At 42.5% G+C, this 20,058-nt stretch overlaps 1 protein-coding gene across 10 annotated transcripts in view; it reads left to right on the top strand.

Moving 5' to 3' along the window:
* Nucleotides 1-19,479, top strand: part of TACC1 (transforming acidic coiled-coil containing protein 1) — a 110,155-nt gene extending 90,676 nt beyond the window's left edge. For 5 of the 10 annotated variants that reach the window (XM_077262273.1, XM_077262270.1, XM_077262269.1 and 2 more), the window contains 7 exons: nt 7,021-7,113; nt 8,783-8,859; nt 8,943-8,986; nt 10,153-10,313; nt 10,402-10,508; nt 14,582-14,702; nt 15,492-19,479. In XM_077262273.1, coding sequence (XP_077118388.1) covers nt 7,021-7,113; nt 8,783-8,859; nt 8,943-8,986; nt 10,153-10,313; nt 10,402-10,508; nt 14,582-14,702; nt 15,492-15,560 — 672 coding nt within the window. In that variant the 3' untranslated portion in view covers nt 15,561-19,479. The remainder of the gene's footprint in view (nt 1-7,020; nt 7,114-8,782; nt 8,860-8,942; nt 8,987-10,152; nt 10,314-10,401; nt 10,509-14,581; nt 14,703-15,491) is intronic. The other 5 variants (XM_077262278.1, XM_077262276.1, XM_077262275.1 and 2 more) reach the window with 1 other exon arrangement.
* The last annotated feature ends 579 nt before the right edge of the window (nt 19,480-20,058 follow it).

Here is a 20,058-nt window from a genome sequence, read left to right as displayed (position 1 = left end):
AGTACCCTTAGCTCCCCCTGGAGGCCAGACTGTGAAGTGTATTGGTGTCTGTGATACCTGGTCAGGTGAACTCCTTCAGTGCCATCAGACGTACCATAGCCCCCCTTAGCGGCGGAGCATCAGTACTGCAACGACCAGGACTCTGGGGCGCTGCATACATATCACACTTGCTCTTGGACAATGACATACAAACAATTACAGGGCCCAGAGACGTAGCGATGGGTTCATCTCAGGAGGGGGCGAAACATCTGAGTGGGCCCCTAATCAGGTAACCGTGTGTACAACTATGGTGGCACACCCTAATCATAGGTATAAGGAAACCTCCGCAGATGACCGCACTAAAAATAATCTCTATATAAAGACCAACATGGATATTACCGCCATATGGTGACCATATAATAGTAGATACCAATCCTACGGTACATATAAGAGATTACAGCACAGTTATAGATGGTTACTTACAGAGGACTTTATTTCTGATGGAGTCGTTCACTTTTCCCGTCTTTTCCATCTGGCCCAGACCGACGCGACAACTTCTCCAGCCAGGAATCGTCTGCAGAGAATACAACAAAGACATTTCACTTCTAACATTTGCTGCCCCGTCCTCATCTATCTCCAACCTGCACAAACTCCTCATCCTGCTGATACCCCAATACTGAGCCGCTGCTGCCGTATGTGTCCCTATTACTGCCCCTGATACCCCAATACTGAGCCGCTGCTGCCGTATGTGTCCCTATTACTGCCCCTGATACCCCAATACTGAGCCGCTGCTGCCGTATGTGTCCCTTTTACTACATCTGATACCCCAATACTGAGCCGCTGCTGCCGTATGTGTCCCTATTACTGCACCTGATACCCCAATACTGAGCCGCTGCTGCTGTATGTGTCCCTATTACTGATCATCTTAGTACCCCACATAATAATGCCCACAACTGAGCTTCTTACAAAGTAAAATGCCTCCTTTGCGCACTTTTAGATGGTAAAATTACACTCTAGAAAATGTTAGTGCCCTGTGCAAATGCCCTAGAATACAGTGCCCACATTTTGCCCCTAGAAAGTAATAATGCCCTCTGTGTGTCCAGTTGACAGGCACAATACTCTGAGTTCTCTATAACAATTATGCTGCTTAAGTGCCCATTTAACATTAATGTCCCGAGTCCACGCATGTAACGTTTCCCTTTACACAGCATGTTGCGCCCACAGCTCCCTATAACAGTAGCCCCCTCTCACTGTATGGCAGCACCAAAAAGCCCACTCTGTATGACAGCCCTCAGTAGCCCCCCACACACTGTATGTTTGGCCCCCAGTAGTCCCTCCACACTGTATGTTTGGCTCACCAAACTGTATGGGAGTCGCCCACCAGGGCCTTGGGGCATTCGTAACGGGTCCAGTTGTTATTAAAGGGGAGGTCACGGTGGCTGAGACCCGGTCCGTGGCCCTGGGCGCCCAAGTAAAAGGGGAAGTGTTTAAAGGGATTGGTAAAGTAATTAAAGTTCTTGACGCCACCTGTGGTTCTCTGTCAGAGGTGACCGACGCTGCTTAAAAGGGGTCCTCTGGGGTGATGTTATTGCAGCAAAGATGGTGACGCTTCCCACAGGTGAAGCTGGGTCCCCAGGGCTCCCAAGGTGTATGGCAAGGGTGGTGAATGCCGGCAAATAAATGGAGGACACAAGTTTGTAACGTCTTTACCTGGTTTACTGGTGGTAGCAGACCACAGTCCAGGGTACCAGTATCAGGTGGTGATATGGTCCGGCCGGCCTGTAGGCAAAGTGGCTCCCACTCCCAGGTGAGTTCCGTAAGCCTTCCTGCTCGCGCTCGTATGCGAGGTCTTTGCTGCCTGTGGTTTTCTGGCGAAGTCCTCTCTCTCCTGTCCTGGGACAGTTACCCGTGTGATGGACAGTGCGAGCCTTTTTATAGGGTCTCTATCACGACCTGGGCTCTTCATGTACTGTTGCACTTTCAGGTGTGCGTGCAGACAAATTACTTAAAGTCCTTTTGCCCTCCGGTTCTGCTGTGTGACCTGGAGTTCAACACAACCTCAGGCTCCCGGTGCCCGGTTCCTGTGCTCCAGCTCAGAGGGTGCCCGGTCACAGTTCCCCTCTAAGCTCCTTCCTTCTCCTATGCTTCGTTCCTCAGATGCTCACTATCACTAACATTCCAACCCTTCAGGTTATCTTTAGTGATGAGTGAGTATACTAGTTGCTTGGGTTTTCCCAGAGCACGCTCGGGTGACCTCCGAGTATTTGACTGCTCAGAGATTTAGTTTTCATCACTGCAGCTGAAAGATTTACAGCTACTAGCGAGCTTGATGTGGGGATTCCATAGCAACCAGGCAACCCCCCCCCACATGTACTCAGGCTGGGTAGTAGCTGTAAATCATTCAGCTGCTGCGATGAAAACTAAATCTCTGAACACTAACAAATACTCGGAGATCACCCGAGCAACGAGTACACTCGCTCATCACTAGTTATCTTCCATTCCTGGAGCTGCAGCACACTCCTGGCTGCACGGCTCCACTCTCTGCTCTCTCTCCGTATCTCCCTCCAACAGACTAACTGCTCCTCCAGACCAGAATATATCTATCTGAGGGACGCTCCCCTGAATCCGGGTTCAGAGTTCCCTCTTCTGGCCTGGATTCAGAATGTGTTGCATGTAGGTGCGTTACCTGGTAAAGGGAATCCTCCTTGCCTCCAAGCATGACATTGCCCTCCCCGAAAGGAAGCAACATCACTGTAACAACCAGTTACCTGGGGTGTTACATATGCATGGTCCCCCAGTAGTCCACCACACTGTATTCATGGCCCAAAGTATTCCAGTAGCCCCCTCACACTGTATGCTTGGCTGCCCAGTAGTCTCCCCACACTGTATGCATGGCCCAAAGTAATCCTCGTCATTTTATGGATGACCCCCAGTAGTCGTCCCACATTGTATACATGGCCCCCCACACTATTTACAGGCCCCAATAGAGCAGTATACTCCCCACACTATATGCATGGCCCCATTAGCACACCTCTACCCACACATTGTATACAGGGTCCCCAGTAGTCCCCCACAATGTATGCATGGCCCCCACTAGTCCCCCATACTGTATTTATGGCCCCCAGTATTCCAGTATACTTGGCCCCAATAGCGCACCCCCCACACACACTGTATACAGGGCCCCAGTAGTCTCCTCCACCCCCCGTGAGCACTATTAGAATAAAAACATGTTATACTCACCTAACCATGAATCCTCAGGAGAAGTGTGGGCGAAGCAACGTCATCTTGCTGCCTGCTCCCCACCTTGCCTGTGCGTCTTCCTCTTTTTCTGTAGACCGCAGGCTTAAATCGACATCTGGTCTATAGATCATGGAGGCTGAGCAGTAGTGCAGGGAGATCATGTCTGCTCATGCCAATACAGTTTAGAGTAGATCCGGGTTGTCCCCTTTGAGCTCGGGGCGGCTGCACCCTGTGCCCCCGGTAGCTACTCTACTGACAGAGCGACATTAAAAAAATTAAAATGTGCATCTCTCCAGGTGCTTGTCAGCTCCATCATACCCCTAGCCACGGAGGACATTAGGACTGGGGCCTGTTATCCCACTGTCTTCATTGCATAATGTTCTTGTCAATTCCCCAGGCCATGACAGTCCTCTCACCACACTCTCATCACTGCAGCGGTTTATAGCAGCGGCATTATTAGCAGTTATAGTTTATTAAAAGTACAAAACCCATTTATAATCCATGATTCGTTTAATGATTTTTGTGGAATGCCGCCTGACTTCTCCCAATCAGGTTGTTGGGGAGGGGTGGGGCTAGCAAAACAGAAGTTGCCTAAACTGAAAGCCCCCCACGTAAAGGTGTCGTCTCTGCAAAGAAGCTGTCAGCTGACCACTGTGGGTCCTGCACCTGACACATTAATCATAACATAGGGCCCAGTAAGATCAGCAGGCAACTATGCCATATTGTGCGCATCAGTGCCCAAGAAAGTGAGAACTGCTACTTTCATTGAGGTTCCCATCAAAACGACCCCCTCCCTCCATGACAGTCCTATGCTCTTCTCATTTTTCCAAGATTGTACTGTTATTCCATGATCTAACAGTAGGTGGCAGTAGTATATTGAAGCAGAATTAAAGGGGTATTCCCATCTCCAAAATCCTATCCCAATATGTAGTAGATGTAATAATATTAGCAAATATTTCCAATTAGAAATGTAGTATAGTTTTTCTGATTCGCTATGTCTTTCCTCATGTGCAGGCATTGCAGGATCTTAGGTATCCATGGTTACGGCTACTGATAGTGATAGCTAGTTGCTAGTAGTCGTAACCATGGATACTTAAGGTCCTGCAATGCCTGCACATGAGGAAAGAGACTTGGCGAATTAGAAGAACTATACTACACTTCTAATTGGAGGTATTTGCTAATATTATTATTATTACACCTACTACATATTGGGATAGGATCATGGAGATGGGAATACCTCTGTGATGCCATGCTAAGGTAAAAAATATTCTACAAATCCACGTCACGTAAGGAAGGCTGAAGTTTAGAAAAAAAAATCCACATGCCCTAAAAATCAGCCAATGACAACTTGTAAAAACAATATATATATAATGTGTGTATATATATATATATATATATATATATATATGTATATGTATATATATATATATATATATATATATAGTATATGTATATAGTGTATATATGTGTGTGTGTGTGTATATGTATATGTATGTGTGTGTATATGTATATGTGTGTGTATATATGTATATGTGTGTGTATATATGTGTATATGTATATATATATATATATATGTATATATGTATATATATATATATATATATATATATATATATATATATATATATATATATATATATATATATATATATATATATATATATATATATATATATATATATATATATGTATATATATTACATTTTCTCATCATGGGTTATAGTCAGTCATATAGGGTACCAGCGAGGGGCGCCAACGAGCCAGTTTCGCATCATGCATCTTCTGCTTGCAGGTTAGGACAAATTAGACGACTCAGCATTGTCAGGGACACATTTTAATAAGATGATCCCTTCAAGGTCATTAGGGAACGTGGCTTATCTCAGTGTCGCTGTCATGTAGCATAATAAATATATATATTTTCATTTGAAACAATTTTGTCTTCCCATTTTTAGTAGACTCCAACCTGCGGTTCTACAAATAATGTAAAACTACAACTCCCAGCAGACCTAACCTGCTGCAGTATAAGATGTATTGGGCCAAACTCATTGTAATATTTTTTTTATTTTTTATCAAATCATTTTAGAATTTAAAAGCTTTTGTTTTTATATCTGCATTTCCGATTCATCTCCATTTTCCAGATCTCTGATTGCTGAAAGTAAATTTGCTAAGAAATTGCTGTGATTTGTCCAAACCTGTGCTGTGCGTACTAAAGCGCTGGATCCTCAGGCTCGTACATTCAAAACCTAAGATGAAAAACAAAATGAGCATGTAGATGGGGCGGATTGAGTCCCAACTGTGCATACACCTGACCATGGGAAGCTATATAGATGAAATGTCCAGCCCAAAAGGTGGAGTCATGCCATTGTTTGTACAAAGTGCAAGAAACTACAGCAAAACCAAAGAAATGAGCCGGAACATAAGCTGGTATACGTGCATTGTGTACGAGGATGCTCACACAATGGCCATTTAACAGACAACACTTAAGAATAAAAACAAAATGAGCCTATACCCTAAAGTCAATGTGCTGAGGAATTGCTGTGATCTGTCAAGTGTCGACAGTCCTCTGTGAGCTAAAGAGCTGGATTCTCAGGCTGGTACACTGCAGCAAGTGAAGAGGACAGAAGTAAGAGTTTGAAAATGTTTACACTGCAAGTGAAAATTTGAAAACTGGCTAAAGGGAGAAAATGCTGTAAAGAAGACAATTGATAAATCCATCACCGCTCTGACCGAACAGCTCTTTTGGTCTTTGCTTGCCACTGTTTACTCCCTGCCGCAATAATGATATGATGTCTATCCATGTAACCACTGCAGCCAATCACTGTCTTTAGCATTGATGCTGACGTAAGCAGCACAAGATCACTGCTGATAGTGATTGGCTGCAGTGGACACATTGATAGGGAAGTATACTGAGGACTGCAGGAAGATCGGAGCGGGGCACTAGAGCAGTGGTGGATTTACCAGGTGACTAGTGTGGGGATTGAAGCTTTTTGGGTACGCAACGGTACATGGTTCTGGTGTAAAACAGTCTTGGGTTTATTTATCCATCATAAACCATGAACCGAGATCACTTGAAAGCACAATAGCTTTTACTCGGCTTAAACAATTAACACCACCCGTCTCTGGGTAGGCAAAAGATACACAACGGCCTCACCCGTACAGCTATCCAGGCACTTCTTCTCTGTTTGGTGAGCAATAATGAACACACTGCAGCTTCCACACATTAGACACACCTGAGCCACTTCAGCTGCCTTTTGTAGGACCAGCAAAGTTCAGACTGGAGGTATGGGAGCATCCTTCCCCACCCAGACTCTTTTGGTCTCTCCTAAATCCTGGACCCAAATGTGTTCCCAATATAAACCTTCTCAACAACCTATCTTTGCATGAGCTTTTAATTCCAGGACTTAAATCACTCAGACCAGCCACGTCGGTGACACATACAGGACATTTCCTCCTGTTCCTTTACAGTAGTGATTTTTTTTTTCTTATTTTATATTTCCTGTTTTTTATTTTTCTCATCTCCTTTAATAACATCTGTAGGATAAAAATCCCTACAGGCCCAGGTCAGAGAATGTACCATCATTTCTTCCAGTCTAGGCAATAGTTTGGACTCTAGGATAACGCATTTTATCAGCACTGATAGCAAGCAGGGATCTAGAAAATGTCAAGGACTTAAAATCCAAAATATATGGCAGAGTGTTTGATGATATAATAATGAAGCTTTGGGTGCATAAAACTGGGAAACCCTCTTTTTAAAGTCTTGATAACCAGATGAAGTGAAGCAAGGGTTTTCTGTCTCTTCAGTGCAGCAGCTCGCTCAGTTTAGGGAGTCAAAATCCCTTGGATGTCTTCTACTTGAGTGACCGAGCTGCGGTGCTTACTCTCATCCGAGAGGAGGTAACTTCCATCTAGGACTACTTGTATCCGCATCTGTCATCATTCCATAGAGACCTCATTGACCAGAATGTGTCTTTTTTTGTGAGCACACCATCCTGTAGGGAGGTGGAGAAATAGTAGTGTCATAGTCCTGTGATCGCTTTCACATTATTTTATTTTTTTGCTTCATGCTAAGGCTGGGGATGTACATGTGTTATGTGGTTGCGTGTAGTTGTAACTCACAGCCTTAAAAAAAAAAAAATGGAACGAGATCTACCGTTTCGCGTATCCAGCCCCTATACACACTTATGTTCCTCTATGGTTACAGACTACAAATAAAGCCTGTGTAGTCTGATCCCTGATGTCATGTGTTATAGCCTCCATACACACTGGATAAAAGTCTGCAGAACCTGCCAATTTTTGATGGATCGACTAGCCATCTAATGTGTATGGCGACTGTCCCCCATCGGATTATATCGGGGGGACATAAGGATCAGGCAGTTGGAATACAATCGTCTGGTTCTGCTATAGTGAATTCTGTCGAGCTGACATCTTGAGTATGGGGGAATCTGAAGAGAGAGCCTTCGAGTGTCAACTGTGTATGACCAGCTGTAAGATTTGGTGGAGGACCGCTACCAATCCCGACTATACGTATGTACACTCAGCCCAGCCAAGTGCTCATGTATCTATGGGGGGAGCTAAATAAATCTCTGCCAAAGTCATCGAGTAATGACTTGTGTTCTTGAAGGACAGAAATGTATTGGGCAATTTAATTAAAATTTCCTGATCCTTAAGTCCCCGAACATCATATGTCGGGGGAGAGATACACATTAGCTGAGTGTCCCGTCCCACCAAAATCGGTGGGTTGAACCAACGTGTACAAGGGTTTGTACTTCTTTCCATTTGCCTTCTCTTCTCATAAGCTGGCCATACACATGCGATAATGTCAAAGATTTATTTAGTTGATGGCCATCTCTGCTGACACATGTAGGGTCGAGCGTTCATGTGTTTACAATGTAGAGCCAGAGAAAGCGGCTACCAGACACCTCTGACAGCATCTTCTCTTGGAAAACGAAAGGATTGGACATTTGAAATAAAGCTGCCCAATGTCCTCGGTCAGGGAGTATGGTTCTCTGTTATGGGTGTCTTTGGACCATCTTTAGTCTGTGTATGGGGGGTCTCTATACAGGTACCCCATAGAAGGCAGGCTCACATTCCCTTCGGGCCTCCATGCAGCAGAACGTGCTCCACAGCCTGTATATGCTCTCCTGCCGCTCTAAAGTTCTGTTGTACCATTATAATACCAATTAACTGTAGTATTAGTTTTGACCATTGATCATCGTTCATATCTGTTGCTCGTGGACATCTGCTTATCATGTGCATTTTATTGGACCCATACGTGATCATATCGATATAACTTATTCCATATCTGCACCTAAACAGCAATTCCACGCAGATGTTGATGTCACACTTAAACCAGGACCCTCCATGTACTGATCCATCATCAGTGTGATCTCTGTAGATATCAGCGGTTCATTTTGAATTTAATTTTTCCTTTATATTTTACTATTGGGTTGACCGTCTCCATCTTTATGATACAAATATGTGGAATTGCTGCTTAGTGTATGATGGTCGTATATTCCAATATACACCTGACATGGTGATAATACTCCTATCTCTCTGTCTAAAGATCATTATGAAGGAGATTGAAGCCAAGGACTGGCAGGTGAAGTATGAGCAGAGCCATGCGGAGGTGCTGGAGATGAGGTATTGTTCTTGTCTATATGTATTATGGGATGCAACCGGTGATGGACGACATTATGCTCATTGGTATCCTTTTTGTTTTACAGGAAAATTGTTGCTGAATATGAGAAAACTATTGCACAGATGATTGGTGAGTCATATATAATATCGCTCCCTATAGATGGGTGGTGAAGCCATGACACCCGTGATGAAAAGAGGTCCTAGCTGCATCACCTAGAAGTGACCTCAGATATTGAAAGGAGGCTGTAATGAAGCCCATGAGACAGAACAAACAAATATGTGCAGATGTATGGTTCTTAAACACCACAAGTAGGCTTTGAAGAGGACCTGTCACCAGGGCACAAGTGATTTAGTTTTTGGTCTTATTTTATTCTTTCAGCTCCCCTGAGAATTTGGTTTAGTTTTTTTGTTTTTTAAATCCATCACACAGTTTCAAAGATATGGACCTTTTTTATTTGATAATTTTTATGGAATTTATAAGGGGGCGTGGCTTAACCAGAAATACACGCCCTAGAGGATCCTGAGACACCCCCCCCCCCTAGTAAAGATCATAAAAATTAGCACTAGATGAGAAGGCCCATATCACTGGAACCGTATGGCGGATTTTAAAATGAGAAAGTGAAGTACTCAAGGGAACAACTGAAAATGCTGCGCTGGTGACAGGTCTTTTTTTTAACTCTCATTATAAACCACAAAATTCATGGGTTTATTAGTTGTCACTATAGCCTCCAAAAACTGTCTTCTTGTTAAATCTGGTGCCAAAATCAATCAGTTTTCCAACTTTTTTTTTACTGATTTGAAAGCGAGGTTGTGGGTTTGCGTGCCAATTTTTCTAGTCTTTAATCTTGGAGAATGGTGGTTTGCAGCTCTTCAGTATTTTAACTCTGCCCCTTTTTAGAAGTCATGGCCCCTCCACACCCATTTCACAGATCCTCCATGCCCCATTCCCTGCCCAACGAATGTGAAAATGAATGTCATGGCTCCAGAAATTTTCTAGAAGCACTGAGTTATGGGTGGCCTCTGTGGCACCCAAGAGATTTGCTAATATTTGGGAACCCCAGAGGTCTCCCCATTTTTATTTTTATTTTTTCTGGGAGCATTCGAGATATTCTGTGAGTGTTGGCAAGTACAGTTTTCAAAGACCACCAAATGCCTCCAAATACATGACATATGGGTGTACATCTTTGTCCCTCAAAGACTCTCTATAGTGGCCTCTCTTGGCACCCACCCTTTACATCCTTGTTTAAATACTTCTCTCCCATGTAATGTTCTGTCATGTGCACATCTTTTGAGTAGAAGATGAGCAGCGGAGTACGATGACCTCTCAAAAGAGTCTACAACAGGTCACCATAGAGAAGGAACAAGCCCTGGCGGACTTAAACTCCGTGGAAAGATCCCTGTCTGACCTCTTCAGGAGATACGAGAATCTCAAGGGTGTCCTCGAAGGCTTCAAGAAGGTGACTTATTGAATAACTGAGTTATATCATCGTTTAACGTTTTAATTTATAAAACAAATCTCATTAATTCACCAACTTACCATTCCAGAATGAAGAGGCTCTAAAGAAATGCGCACAAGATTACTTGGCGAGAGTAAAGCAAGAAGAACTGAGGTACCAGGCCCTGAAAGTCCACGCAGAGGAGAAACTAAACAAGTGAGTGATCCTATAATCCTCTAGGTCGTTTATCTATTAAGTGCCAGAGCGTTCTGGATGCCATAAATATAACACACCTCTACATGACAATATGGTTCATTATGACTGGATCATATACTGTACACAAACTGATGGCAAATGGCTATAAATCCCCCACGCACCTACAACTATTCTACAGAGTCTGGCAGATAGAAGTCAAATTAAAAAAGTTTAAACCAGTCCAATTAAGAAACACGCAGCACAAATTACTTCTAATTGCCCAAGATGTTTAAAGGTATATAATGTTAAATTGCCACCTGCCGTTCCTGAACCTTTCACGAAGGTCAGTCAAGCCTATTTCTTCTCCCAAACTTGTGTGTGATTCTGCATTTAAGGGGCAAGACAAGAGCCATAGTCATGGCCGAGCACCCCGATGTATCTGTGCCCTGGCCACACCTTGTCCATCACTTTGCATACCTGTGGCTCCGCTTTCTGCGCCGTCAAGGTCACCTCTGCTTTGCTGTAGGCTCCCATCAGTCGGTGTTATAAATATTGATACACAGTCCTGTTCAACTTTCAAATACCGTAAACAACTTTACTGTTTCCTTTGCGCAGCACATCCACATTCTTCACAGCATTTACAACAGGTTTCGCAGTCCACATCTCTTCTTCTTTCCCTGCACTTTCCTTCCTGTCACACAGCGCACACACCCATGCCGCATGGTTCCTCAGCGTCCTCCCAATTCAGCTCTGCTACAGTTAGACCTTCCTTAGTCTGTTTCACCCCAAACAAGAGAATTTCTGTCTCTGAATCTAGTTGCTACTTGGCGAACTACCTGCCCTTCTGTACTGTGCTTTATGGTGACCCAAGGTACTCCTGTTCTAAGCTCACTGAATCTGGGAGTTCCCTCAGCAGCCGTTTCACCCCGGTACTGAGAGCATCTTCCCAAGCTATAAGCTGCCACATCATGGAGCTACCTGTGTCCCCGTACTGTCACTGTTTCTGTCTTTATTCTCCTTTCCTGCTGTTGTACTGGCCACTGCTATTCAGGCCCAAAGCTGTGGATGGCTGGGCTTCTCTCTTAATAAACGTTGCTTGATCGCTGCTCTTATCCCTGGACACTTAAGCCCGTGTTGGTGGTCCGGGCACCCTGGCCCTTCTCCCTCTAATCAGGAAGTCCTCCCTGTCTTAATTGCAGCTGACCCCTCTGATCATGACTATGCACATTATTGTGCCACCTCTGGTGTCCAAACTTCAGTACTACACTTTCCCTATGTAACAAGTACATGCAATATAAAATTATATACATTAGGTACATAGCAGCTATTAAAACCTTATCAAAAGAAAAGAGAGTGGAGTATTATATGTACCCGGCACATCCCCTACATGCAGATGGAGCCTCCCCCTCATTTTTCTCTCTCATATAAAAGAAGAAGAAATAATATGTGAGTTACATTAATTTTAGATGTTCCATCAAGACAGTCCTATTCATATGTCCTATTAGGGAATATGGACATCACAGAGGGGTTTCTTCTCTTTGAGCAGGAGCTCTTAACATATAGCAACACTTGTCCTGGAGATCTTGATTAGTTTATTACTGATTACTGCTGGCCCTCTAAAATATTTTTAGAAGATAATTGGGTGGAAGTTTTACAAGGCTATAGGGAGGAAAGTTATGTTTGTTTTGTTTTTTTGCTGGTACATTTTGTGGGGGTTCAGGTCCTGAGAATCCCACGGATTACTGAGAAGATGTTAGACAAGTGTGCACCTCAGGTGGAAAGAGCGCACTGCTCCTGCCCGAATATGCACACGGAGCAGAGAATGGCGACAATAGAAAGTCATTGGCTTTCTACTGGATCCGCACTCCTTTTTGTTTGCACATTCGGGCTACAGCTGTGCGCTCTTGCTACCTGAGCTGCACACTTTTCTATTGTCTTGATTAATTGGCGATGGTTTAAGGACACCCACCAATATATGTGCAGGTAAAGTGCCTGCAAAATATATATAAAAAAAATGCATAAAAGTTTTTAAGTTTCAAAAACATGCAAAAAAAATCCTGCAGACTGACAAACACAGAGGATCAATTTATTTACTGATTATTTTTACTTTTGAGAGTATCTTGAAAAAAATGTCAATGTCTTTAAAATAAAGTCAGCCAGAACAGACCTCCATTGCCTTCCATTAGGATCTGGTAAAAAAATGGGAATGTGACTGTACATACATCACAGACACAAATTCCATCCCAAGCTTTCCTAAGAATAAGGGAGGTGACAGAGTTATGGCCATTGGCTCCCAACTGCACAGAAGTGCAAACAGACTGATGTGAGCTCCTTTATTCCATACCGCATTGTCTTAAGTCACTGGGCGGCTACGGTCACACTTCCAAATTAATATCAGGCAGAGGATGATGATATGTACACTATGTATCCTCTCTATGGATGGATAAAATCGTGATGGGAAACATGACCATAATATCTCTCGCCTGGGACCTCCAAGGGGAAGATATAATGGAAGTTAGTGATCTCATAATTTTCTAAGGACCAGCCACATCCCATAAATATTCGAAGATCAGCCCTGTTTTAAGTGGTGGCAGCGGTGGGATCCCCAACCTGTTATCCCTGACAGTATCGCACTTGTGAACATAGCCTAAAGCTGGTCATGTTCTGTGAGATGTCTTAACAAAGCCTGTGATCAGCTTTATAGCTTCTCGGTTTAAGATCCTCCTCTGTTGGAAAAGCTCTGTGAATTTTTAACCATTTTTAGATCATCAGAAATGTTGAAAATCTTCGCAGTCTTTGCCTTCGAGGAGCAAAATTGGACCGTGATTGTCAAGTTTTATGTTATATATTTTTTTTAATTGATGTTTTTTTCTCATTTTCATATAATGGTCTGTTTTCTAGCATAATTCTTGTAGTTTTCACTCTCGCCTCATAGTAGACTGACATCTCTTGTTCTGTAGACATCAGCAGTCTCATTTTCAGCAGTCTCATTATTATCAAAGGCTGATGACCAGGTTCATTTATGGTTTCGGACCAACCCCAATCTGACATTGAAAGGGGTTGTACAACCGATTCTGTACCCATAAAAAAAATACCTTTTATTAATCTTCAATTAAAAACGGGTATACATTATACATAGAAAATTAAAAAATGAGGTGACAAAACGGGGACAGGGGTTGAGTACTAGAATTTCCCTAAACAAATTCCCTTCCTAGCTGCGGAGCACCCTGGTATGGTACGATATGGCGCCCCCCGTCACCGACTGCTATCTATAAACGACCCTACTACTTGTATGTCCAGGGAACGCAAACAGTGGGAAAAATTTCTGTGCCACCATCCAACAATTGTGCAAATTAGGTAGCTACAACAATAGCCTTAGACCATCTAACTACATTATATCACAAGCATCAATTATGGTAATGTCTGTGAACCTGATTAGCCAAAACTCATGAACCTAATAGACTAATACTTGAGTCCTGACTCCTAAACATCCATAATATTTTTTACGTTACTTAGCTTAGTTGCTTATTTTCCCAGCTTGGTTTCTTCGCATCCCAAGGGGATGTCTAATGGAAAAAAAAAAATTATCCCCGTCTGTGGATAGCTGACAACTTCTTGATCAGTGTGGGTACAACCCCTGAGACCTGCACTTATTACCTGCAAAACTGGAAATGTTAATCCTTGCTACAAAATAGAGCTGGAAGTCAGATGTTTGACCACCGCTGCTTTCAATCTCCAGAAAAAGCTGCGAGTGCAGCGCTCGCCAGCTCCATGGGCAATAAATGGTGTGGCGGTCAATCATCCAACCGACCGCTCCATTCAAACAGGGATAAAAGTTCCTCATCCTCCCGATCGGTGCAGGTCCCCGCAGTCAGATTTCCACTGATCAATAATCTATCCTGTGGATAGGTAATTACTTATTTTCATTGGACAGCCACTTATAATAACCTACGCTGAGGAAAGGTCTCTGATATTTGGGCGCTAGATAATTTTGTGAAATACTTAGTGTCCCAATTGCTGTGGATTTGGTTTCCGTCCACTTTCGAGGTTTTACATCACTAATTAATCTTTTGCTTGTTTGGTTTTTTTTTCAGAGCCAATGAGGAGATTGCGCAGGTTCGCACCAAGGCCAGTGCGGAGAGTGCAGCTTTACAAGCAGGACTAAGGAAAGAACAGATGAAAGTGGAGTCACTGGAGAGAGCGCTGCAACAGAAGGTGCTGAATCTATGTACCATGTACACATTAAGGCTTTGGTTTTTGTTTTTGTTTTTTTTATCTACCATACAGTTCTAGAGACATTGGCCTTTTTATGAAGTGTGAACAGTTTGCAAATACTTCTGTATTTTCAAGCATTCCCATTAATATCAGGGGGCGAGCAGAGCAGGACGTCTGTGAGGTGCTACTTCAGCCAATAGCTGCAGAGCAGGAAGTGATGTCAAAGCATTTGAGCACGATGTCAGGTGTTGTCAAGTGATGTCAGGGGCAGCATTTGGCAACTTCTCCTTTACAGCCCAATAATATGCAGCTAATTTGGTTTGGCACCTAGAAAAGTTGTCCTTGAAGTACCACAGTGAAAGTATTAACATCCCCACCAGATTCAATGTGAATCAATTTGCAGGACTAGGTCCGCTGGCCACGTTAATAGTTTGTGGTCGCTGGACGGGAGCCCTGAGAGCCTCCTCCTAACTCCAAGCATTGCATGGTTATCGCTCCATGATGATGTGCCATGCCGGCTAATCAAGAGAAGAGCCACAGATGCTAAGAGGCGGTTCTCAGGGCTCCTGTACAGCAACCGCAGATTACGGAGGAGACCGATGATCCTGGTCCTACTTATCAGTTTGTACTAACTCTAATCCCCAGTAAAATGACCCCCTCGTAGTCTAATTTATCATTTCCCTAGAGTTTCTCCAAAAGTGTATTAGTTATGGTGGGTCGTCTTTTCTAACATTTAATGGAAGTGATATGACTCCCACCGGCTGAACTTTTTCATCTGTTTTTTTCCAGAACCAAGAGATCGAAGAACTGACAAAGATCTGTGATGAGCTAATCGCCAAGATGGGAAAGAGTGACTAATGTCTTTCCCATCTCCTCGCAAAGACCTTCCTAGCCCACTCCTCATCTAATGGCTCCTGAACAGCATGAGTCCTGTCTAAGACTTTGGATTTTCCTTCTTCCTACATGGCGTATAATGAGTGCTCCTGGATTGAGGAACATTCCTGGTGTATATTTCTTGAATTACTCTGGACTCTTCTTGTTTTGGTACCAAACCTGTGTTGCCCATGTACCAGGCTGTAACATTGTCATATGTTGGCATCAATATGATAGGTGCTGCAGGCACTGTGCTTGTCAATAACCCAGGTATACTTACTGTGTGGTCCCACTGTGGAGCCCCTATTATGAGGAGTAATTATTAACGAGCTGATGGCAGCTAGGATTTCGTAAGCCTCTTAGGAGCAGCATTAGTAACCTGTGCAGAAAGAATTTTACTATGCAGTATATCTGCAAAGCTATTGGGGACTTGCTAGAACTATTCTCCCCAACTGACTCCTGCTAATTGCTTATTACATGAGGCGTTAACAGTACATGCACGGCAATCTTGTTTTTGGACCCATCGATAATCAAGTGGTTAATGTAAATTCCGCTATCACTATACTCTTTTCACCCTCACTGATGCAAATATGCATCATCTAAGCTTTTCGTAAGCGGATTGGGTAGGATTAAGCACTGTGCTGACGAGGATGATCATACACTATTGGCTGGTCCAATAGACAACTTTAAAGAGAAGTCTTGAAGTTTAGTTTAAGGGTCATCAAATACCTTACATCATAAACTTAAAAAAACAAAAAAACTACATATGATCTTCAAAGAGATCCAATACTTATAGATTTGGTCAAAAGGTGGAGCAGTGGGTAAGATCCTCCTTATCGTGGCTCCACCTCCTTGACTGAACTAGGCAGTACTGAGACTAGTAATAGGTTGTCCAAAGTACAATTTGATTTATGGCTCTGCTGTATCCAAGACGAGACGGAAAGGGGATGACTTTTAGATATACTTGCCAACTTTCAGGGACATGTGTCCAGGAGTTTTCTGGGGGTTTTTTTTTCGTGGTCATGTCCCTTTTACCAGACCCACTTTTCCTGTCCCCAGAATGTGCATGAACACCAAGGCTTCATCTGAGCATCCCAGATCCTCTTTTAAGGAACCTTTCCAAACTGCTACCTTCTAGGAGGTGTTTCGGCCATGTCCACAAGATTTGCCATGTTTGGCAACTTACTCATGTAGCTTCCCAGATGTTATGGGGAAGTTGGCAAGTATGCTTTTAGATCTGTAAGGTCAGAATGGGATTTGTCTGTAGCTACTGGGATTGTATGAGGTTTGATCCAAGTATTGGTGGCATACAGTAGATGTCTACACGCTTACATAAGCCATGCAGTTCAACCTCCTAAATATATTGACAGAACATTTTGTTTTCCCCTTAAAGGGGTTCCCCAAGAATGTAATAAAATGGCCTGTTAAGTAATTCATACAGTAGTCCAACCTAGTCACGTGTGATGTTGGGTGCAGTCTGAAAAAACACAGCTCTCGGAGACCTGTGTCTCAACTGACAGAGAAACTGTATTGTTAGCACACATACCTCTGAGCCGATTAGAAGGGCTGTGACATCAGAAGAAATAAATCTTCTCCTCAGCTGATTAAGCACAAAGGAATTTTTTTTTTCTCCAAACTCGGTTGTCCTAGTTCAGTCAGCCATAGGGAGAGATTTATTTCTTCTCCAACCGCTCTGGTACAGTTGTTTATGATACAGCTCTTCTGTTAGGTCTCTGGAACAGTGATTGTTTCAGACTGCTTACCATCTTGACACCTGTCTAGCATGGCTGGTGTTTAAATTACTTGACAGAAGCGATTTTATAACTTTTTTGAAGAACTTCATTAAAGAAATCAGACTGTACCAATGCTTTGGCGTTGAGTGTTGGGTAAGGGCAGTTAAGAAGGGGCGTACCCCTTTACCTAGAGACTTTAACAACTTGGCTTGTACTTTTACACAAACCCGGGTCAAATGGCACATGGCCTCCATTAGTCGTAAGATCTTTATGCGCCATAGTTTTTTTTCCCTTCTAGAGTTAGGCTTGATAAGCTACCCTATGATTTTTTTTTTTTTATGAAGGACCATCACCAAGACACTCATGAAGTTCAGATATAATCTTGACTTCTCTTCTATCAAGAAAATATTCCTTCTGTTGGATATTCTAGAGTGGATCAGGACACCATCTCCAAGTAGGCCTTTAGGCTGACATGATCCACTATAAGTAGGCCAAAGGAACCTACAAAATGTTTTGGAATCTTGTTAACGTAGTTGTCTTCCAAAGAGCAGTCCCAGGTCCGTTCTATTTTTCCTGCAGGAGCCACTGTATGGAAAATGTGTAATTACATAGCAGCCATTGAAATGAATGGCTGACCATGTAAGACATGGACATGCTCCCTCTTCCTCCAGAGTGAGAGACACTTGTCACTCTGTCATGAGTGGAGGACATTGATCAATGCTGTTTATATGCTCTAATAGGGCACATGGAGATAGGATTTTGACATCACATAACCCTTTAATTGGGTAGTTCAGAAAAATAAAAAAAATTGGCTGCTTTTTTCCAAAAAAAACTCATGTCCCCTGGTTACAAGTTGTGTTGACTATTGCAGCTCAACTCCATTGAAGGGAACAAGAGCTGCAACCAGAGATGTTTTTGGAAGATGGCAGCCATGTTTTACTTTAAAGAGGACCTGTCAAAAGTGTCCATTTTTGCTCAAAAATTATTTTTGCTGCTCCCCTTGGTATGGGAGTTTTTATTCACTGCATCCAAAATGCTATTATTTTTGGTATTTACGCAGTGGGTACTGCTAACTGGATCCTCTGGGGTGTGCCTTTAGGCTGCTTTCCATAATTACACTGGGAGCCACACCCCCTTTATGATATCCGCACAATTTGCATATTGGTCACACTATATAAAAAGGTACCTCTGGTTCTCTGGAACCATGTCGGATTTACAAAAAAAAACCCACAAGGGAGCAGCAAGAATAAAATGAGCACAAACTTTTGACCTGATGACAGGTCCTTTTTAAGTTTAGGTTTTGGAGATAGTCTTAACTCGCCCAATTTTTATTTCCCAGTTATCTGAATATTCACACTGCAGAATTCCCTTTTGGCATTAATCATGAATATGTCCGTCAATAAGTTTTTTTTTATTCCCACTTTTTATGAATATCATACAGCCTATGCTACTGTATGGGTGTATACGCAGTGTGAATAAATCTTAACTTTTCGTACACTTTTATAATCGTTCATCTCAACTTTTGCCCTTGTATTTTACATGATAGTATGAAGCTGTGCCCATGTTTTATTTAGCTTTTAATTACACATATTTAAAAGAATTTTCCATAATTGGAGCGTGAAGTGTAAACTTCCAAAATCAGCGCCACTCATGTTTACAGGTGTTGCCTGGTATTACACGTCATACCTAGTCAAGCAAATCAGGCTGCAATACCAGTAACATCCTTTGTGTAAGAGTGGGGCTATTTCTGGGGGGAAAAAGTTGATTTTTTTTTTTTCTCCCCTAAATATTAGACCTCTTCTTTGAGCCTTCCCGCCTTACTTAAAGAATGACGGTGACCTATTTAAAGGTCATATATTTTCTGCTGCTATCCTTGTTTGCAAAAATAAATATATATATGAAAGGATATATTTTTTCCAGATGTGGAAGCCAAATAACCGTTCTGCTTTTTGCGAGGTCTATAGCCTGTTCTGAGATGACACAATCTGGCTCCATAAACGTATATATTTAACCGCAGTATATTTTATATACAGCAGATCTTTTTTTATATATATATATGTGCAGATAATTGACTATTCTCACACAGGCAAGATGCATTGACTAATATATGAAGACATATATATATTTTTCCTTGTTTGTTTGTGTATGTATAAATGGTGTTTCAGATATGACTCCGGGTCTTTATTTTTTGGGGGGGGTTTTCAAAATTGTCATGAAAGTATACTGTTGGGGTAGGTTTATTTAGATAAACTGATGTGACTTCACCTATTCATAACGTTGAGCAATGAAAAGAAAAACAATAAGATTTTCAATGAAATGTCGGAAAGAAAAAAATCTAGCTATTGTACACCGGTCAAGTCATTAATGTCCTTGATATACCATCAAACCGCTGTCTGAATAGAATTCCTTGATTAGCATCCTACAGCAAACATAAAAATTCAGCTCTGATTGGAACAACGAGTTGCATGTAAAACACTTCCCACCATAGAAACATAAACTCGCAATACGTTACCCTCGTAAACCCTTTTTGTATTGTAAGGAGATGGACATATTGCCCATGTTCTCCTTTGAAGAATATGGGTATCATTGCAGAAGTGTTTTTATGTGTAAAGAGAAATGTGTTGTGTTGCTGGTATTATATTCTGCCCAGCAACAGGTAAACCGGGAAAGTTAGGTAATGGTTGGGACTAGCCCATAGTTAGAGGGGCTAAAGAGACAATTCCTGTTGGAACATCAGAAAAGGTAGAGAA

The sequence above is a fragment of the Ranitomeya variabilis genome, chromosome 5 (assembly GCF_051348905.1).
Source record: "Ranitomeya variabilis isolate aRanVar5 chromosome 5, aRanVar5.hap1, whole genome shotgun sequence".
NCBI lineage: Eukaryota > Metazoa > Chordata > Amphibia > Anura > Dendrobatidae > Ranitomeya > Ranitomeya variabilis.
Note: the sequence above shows the minus strand (reverse complement) of the source record. Positions and strands in the feature narration are given on the sequence as shown.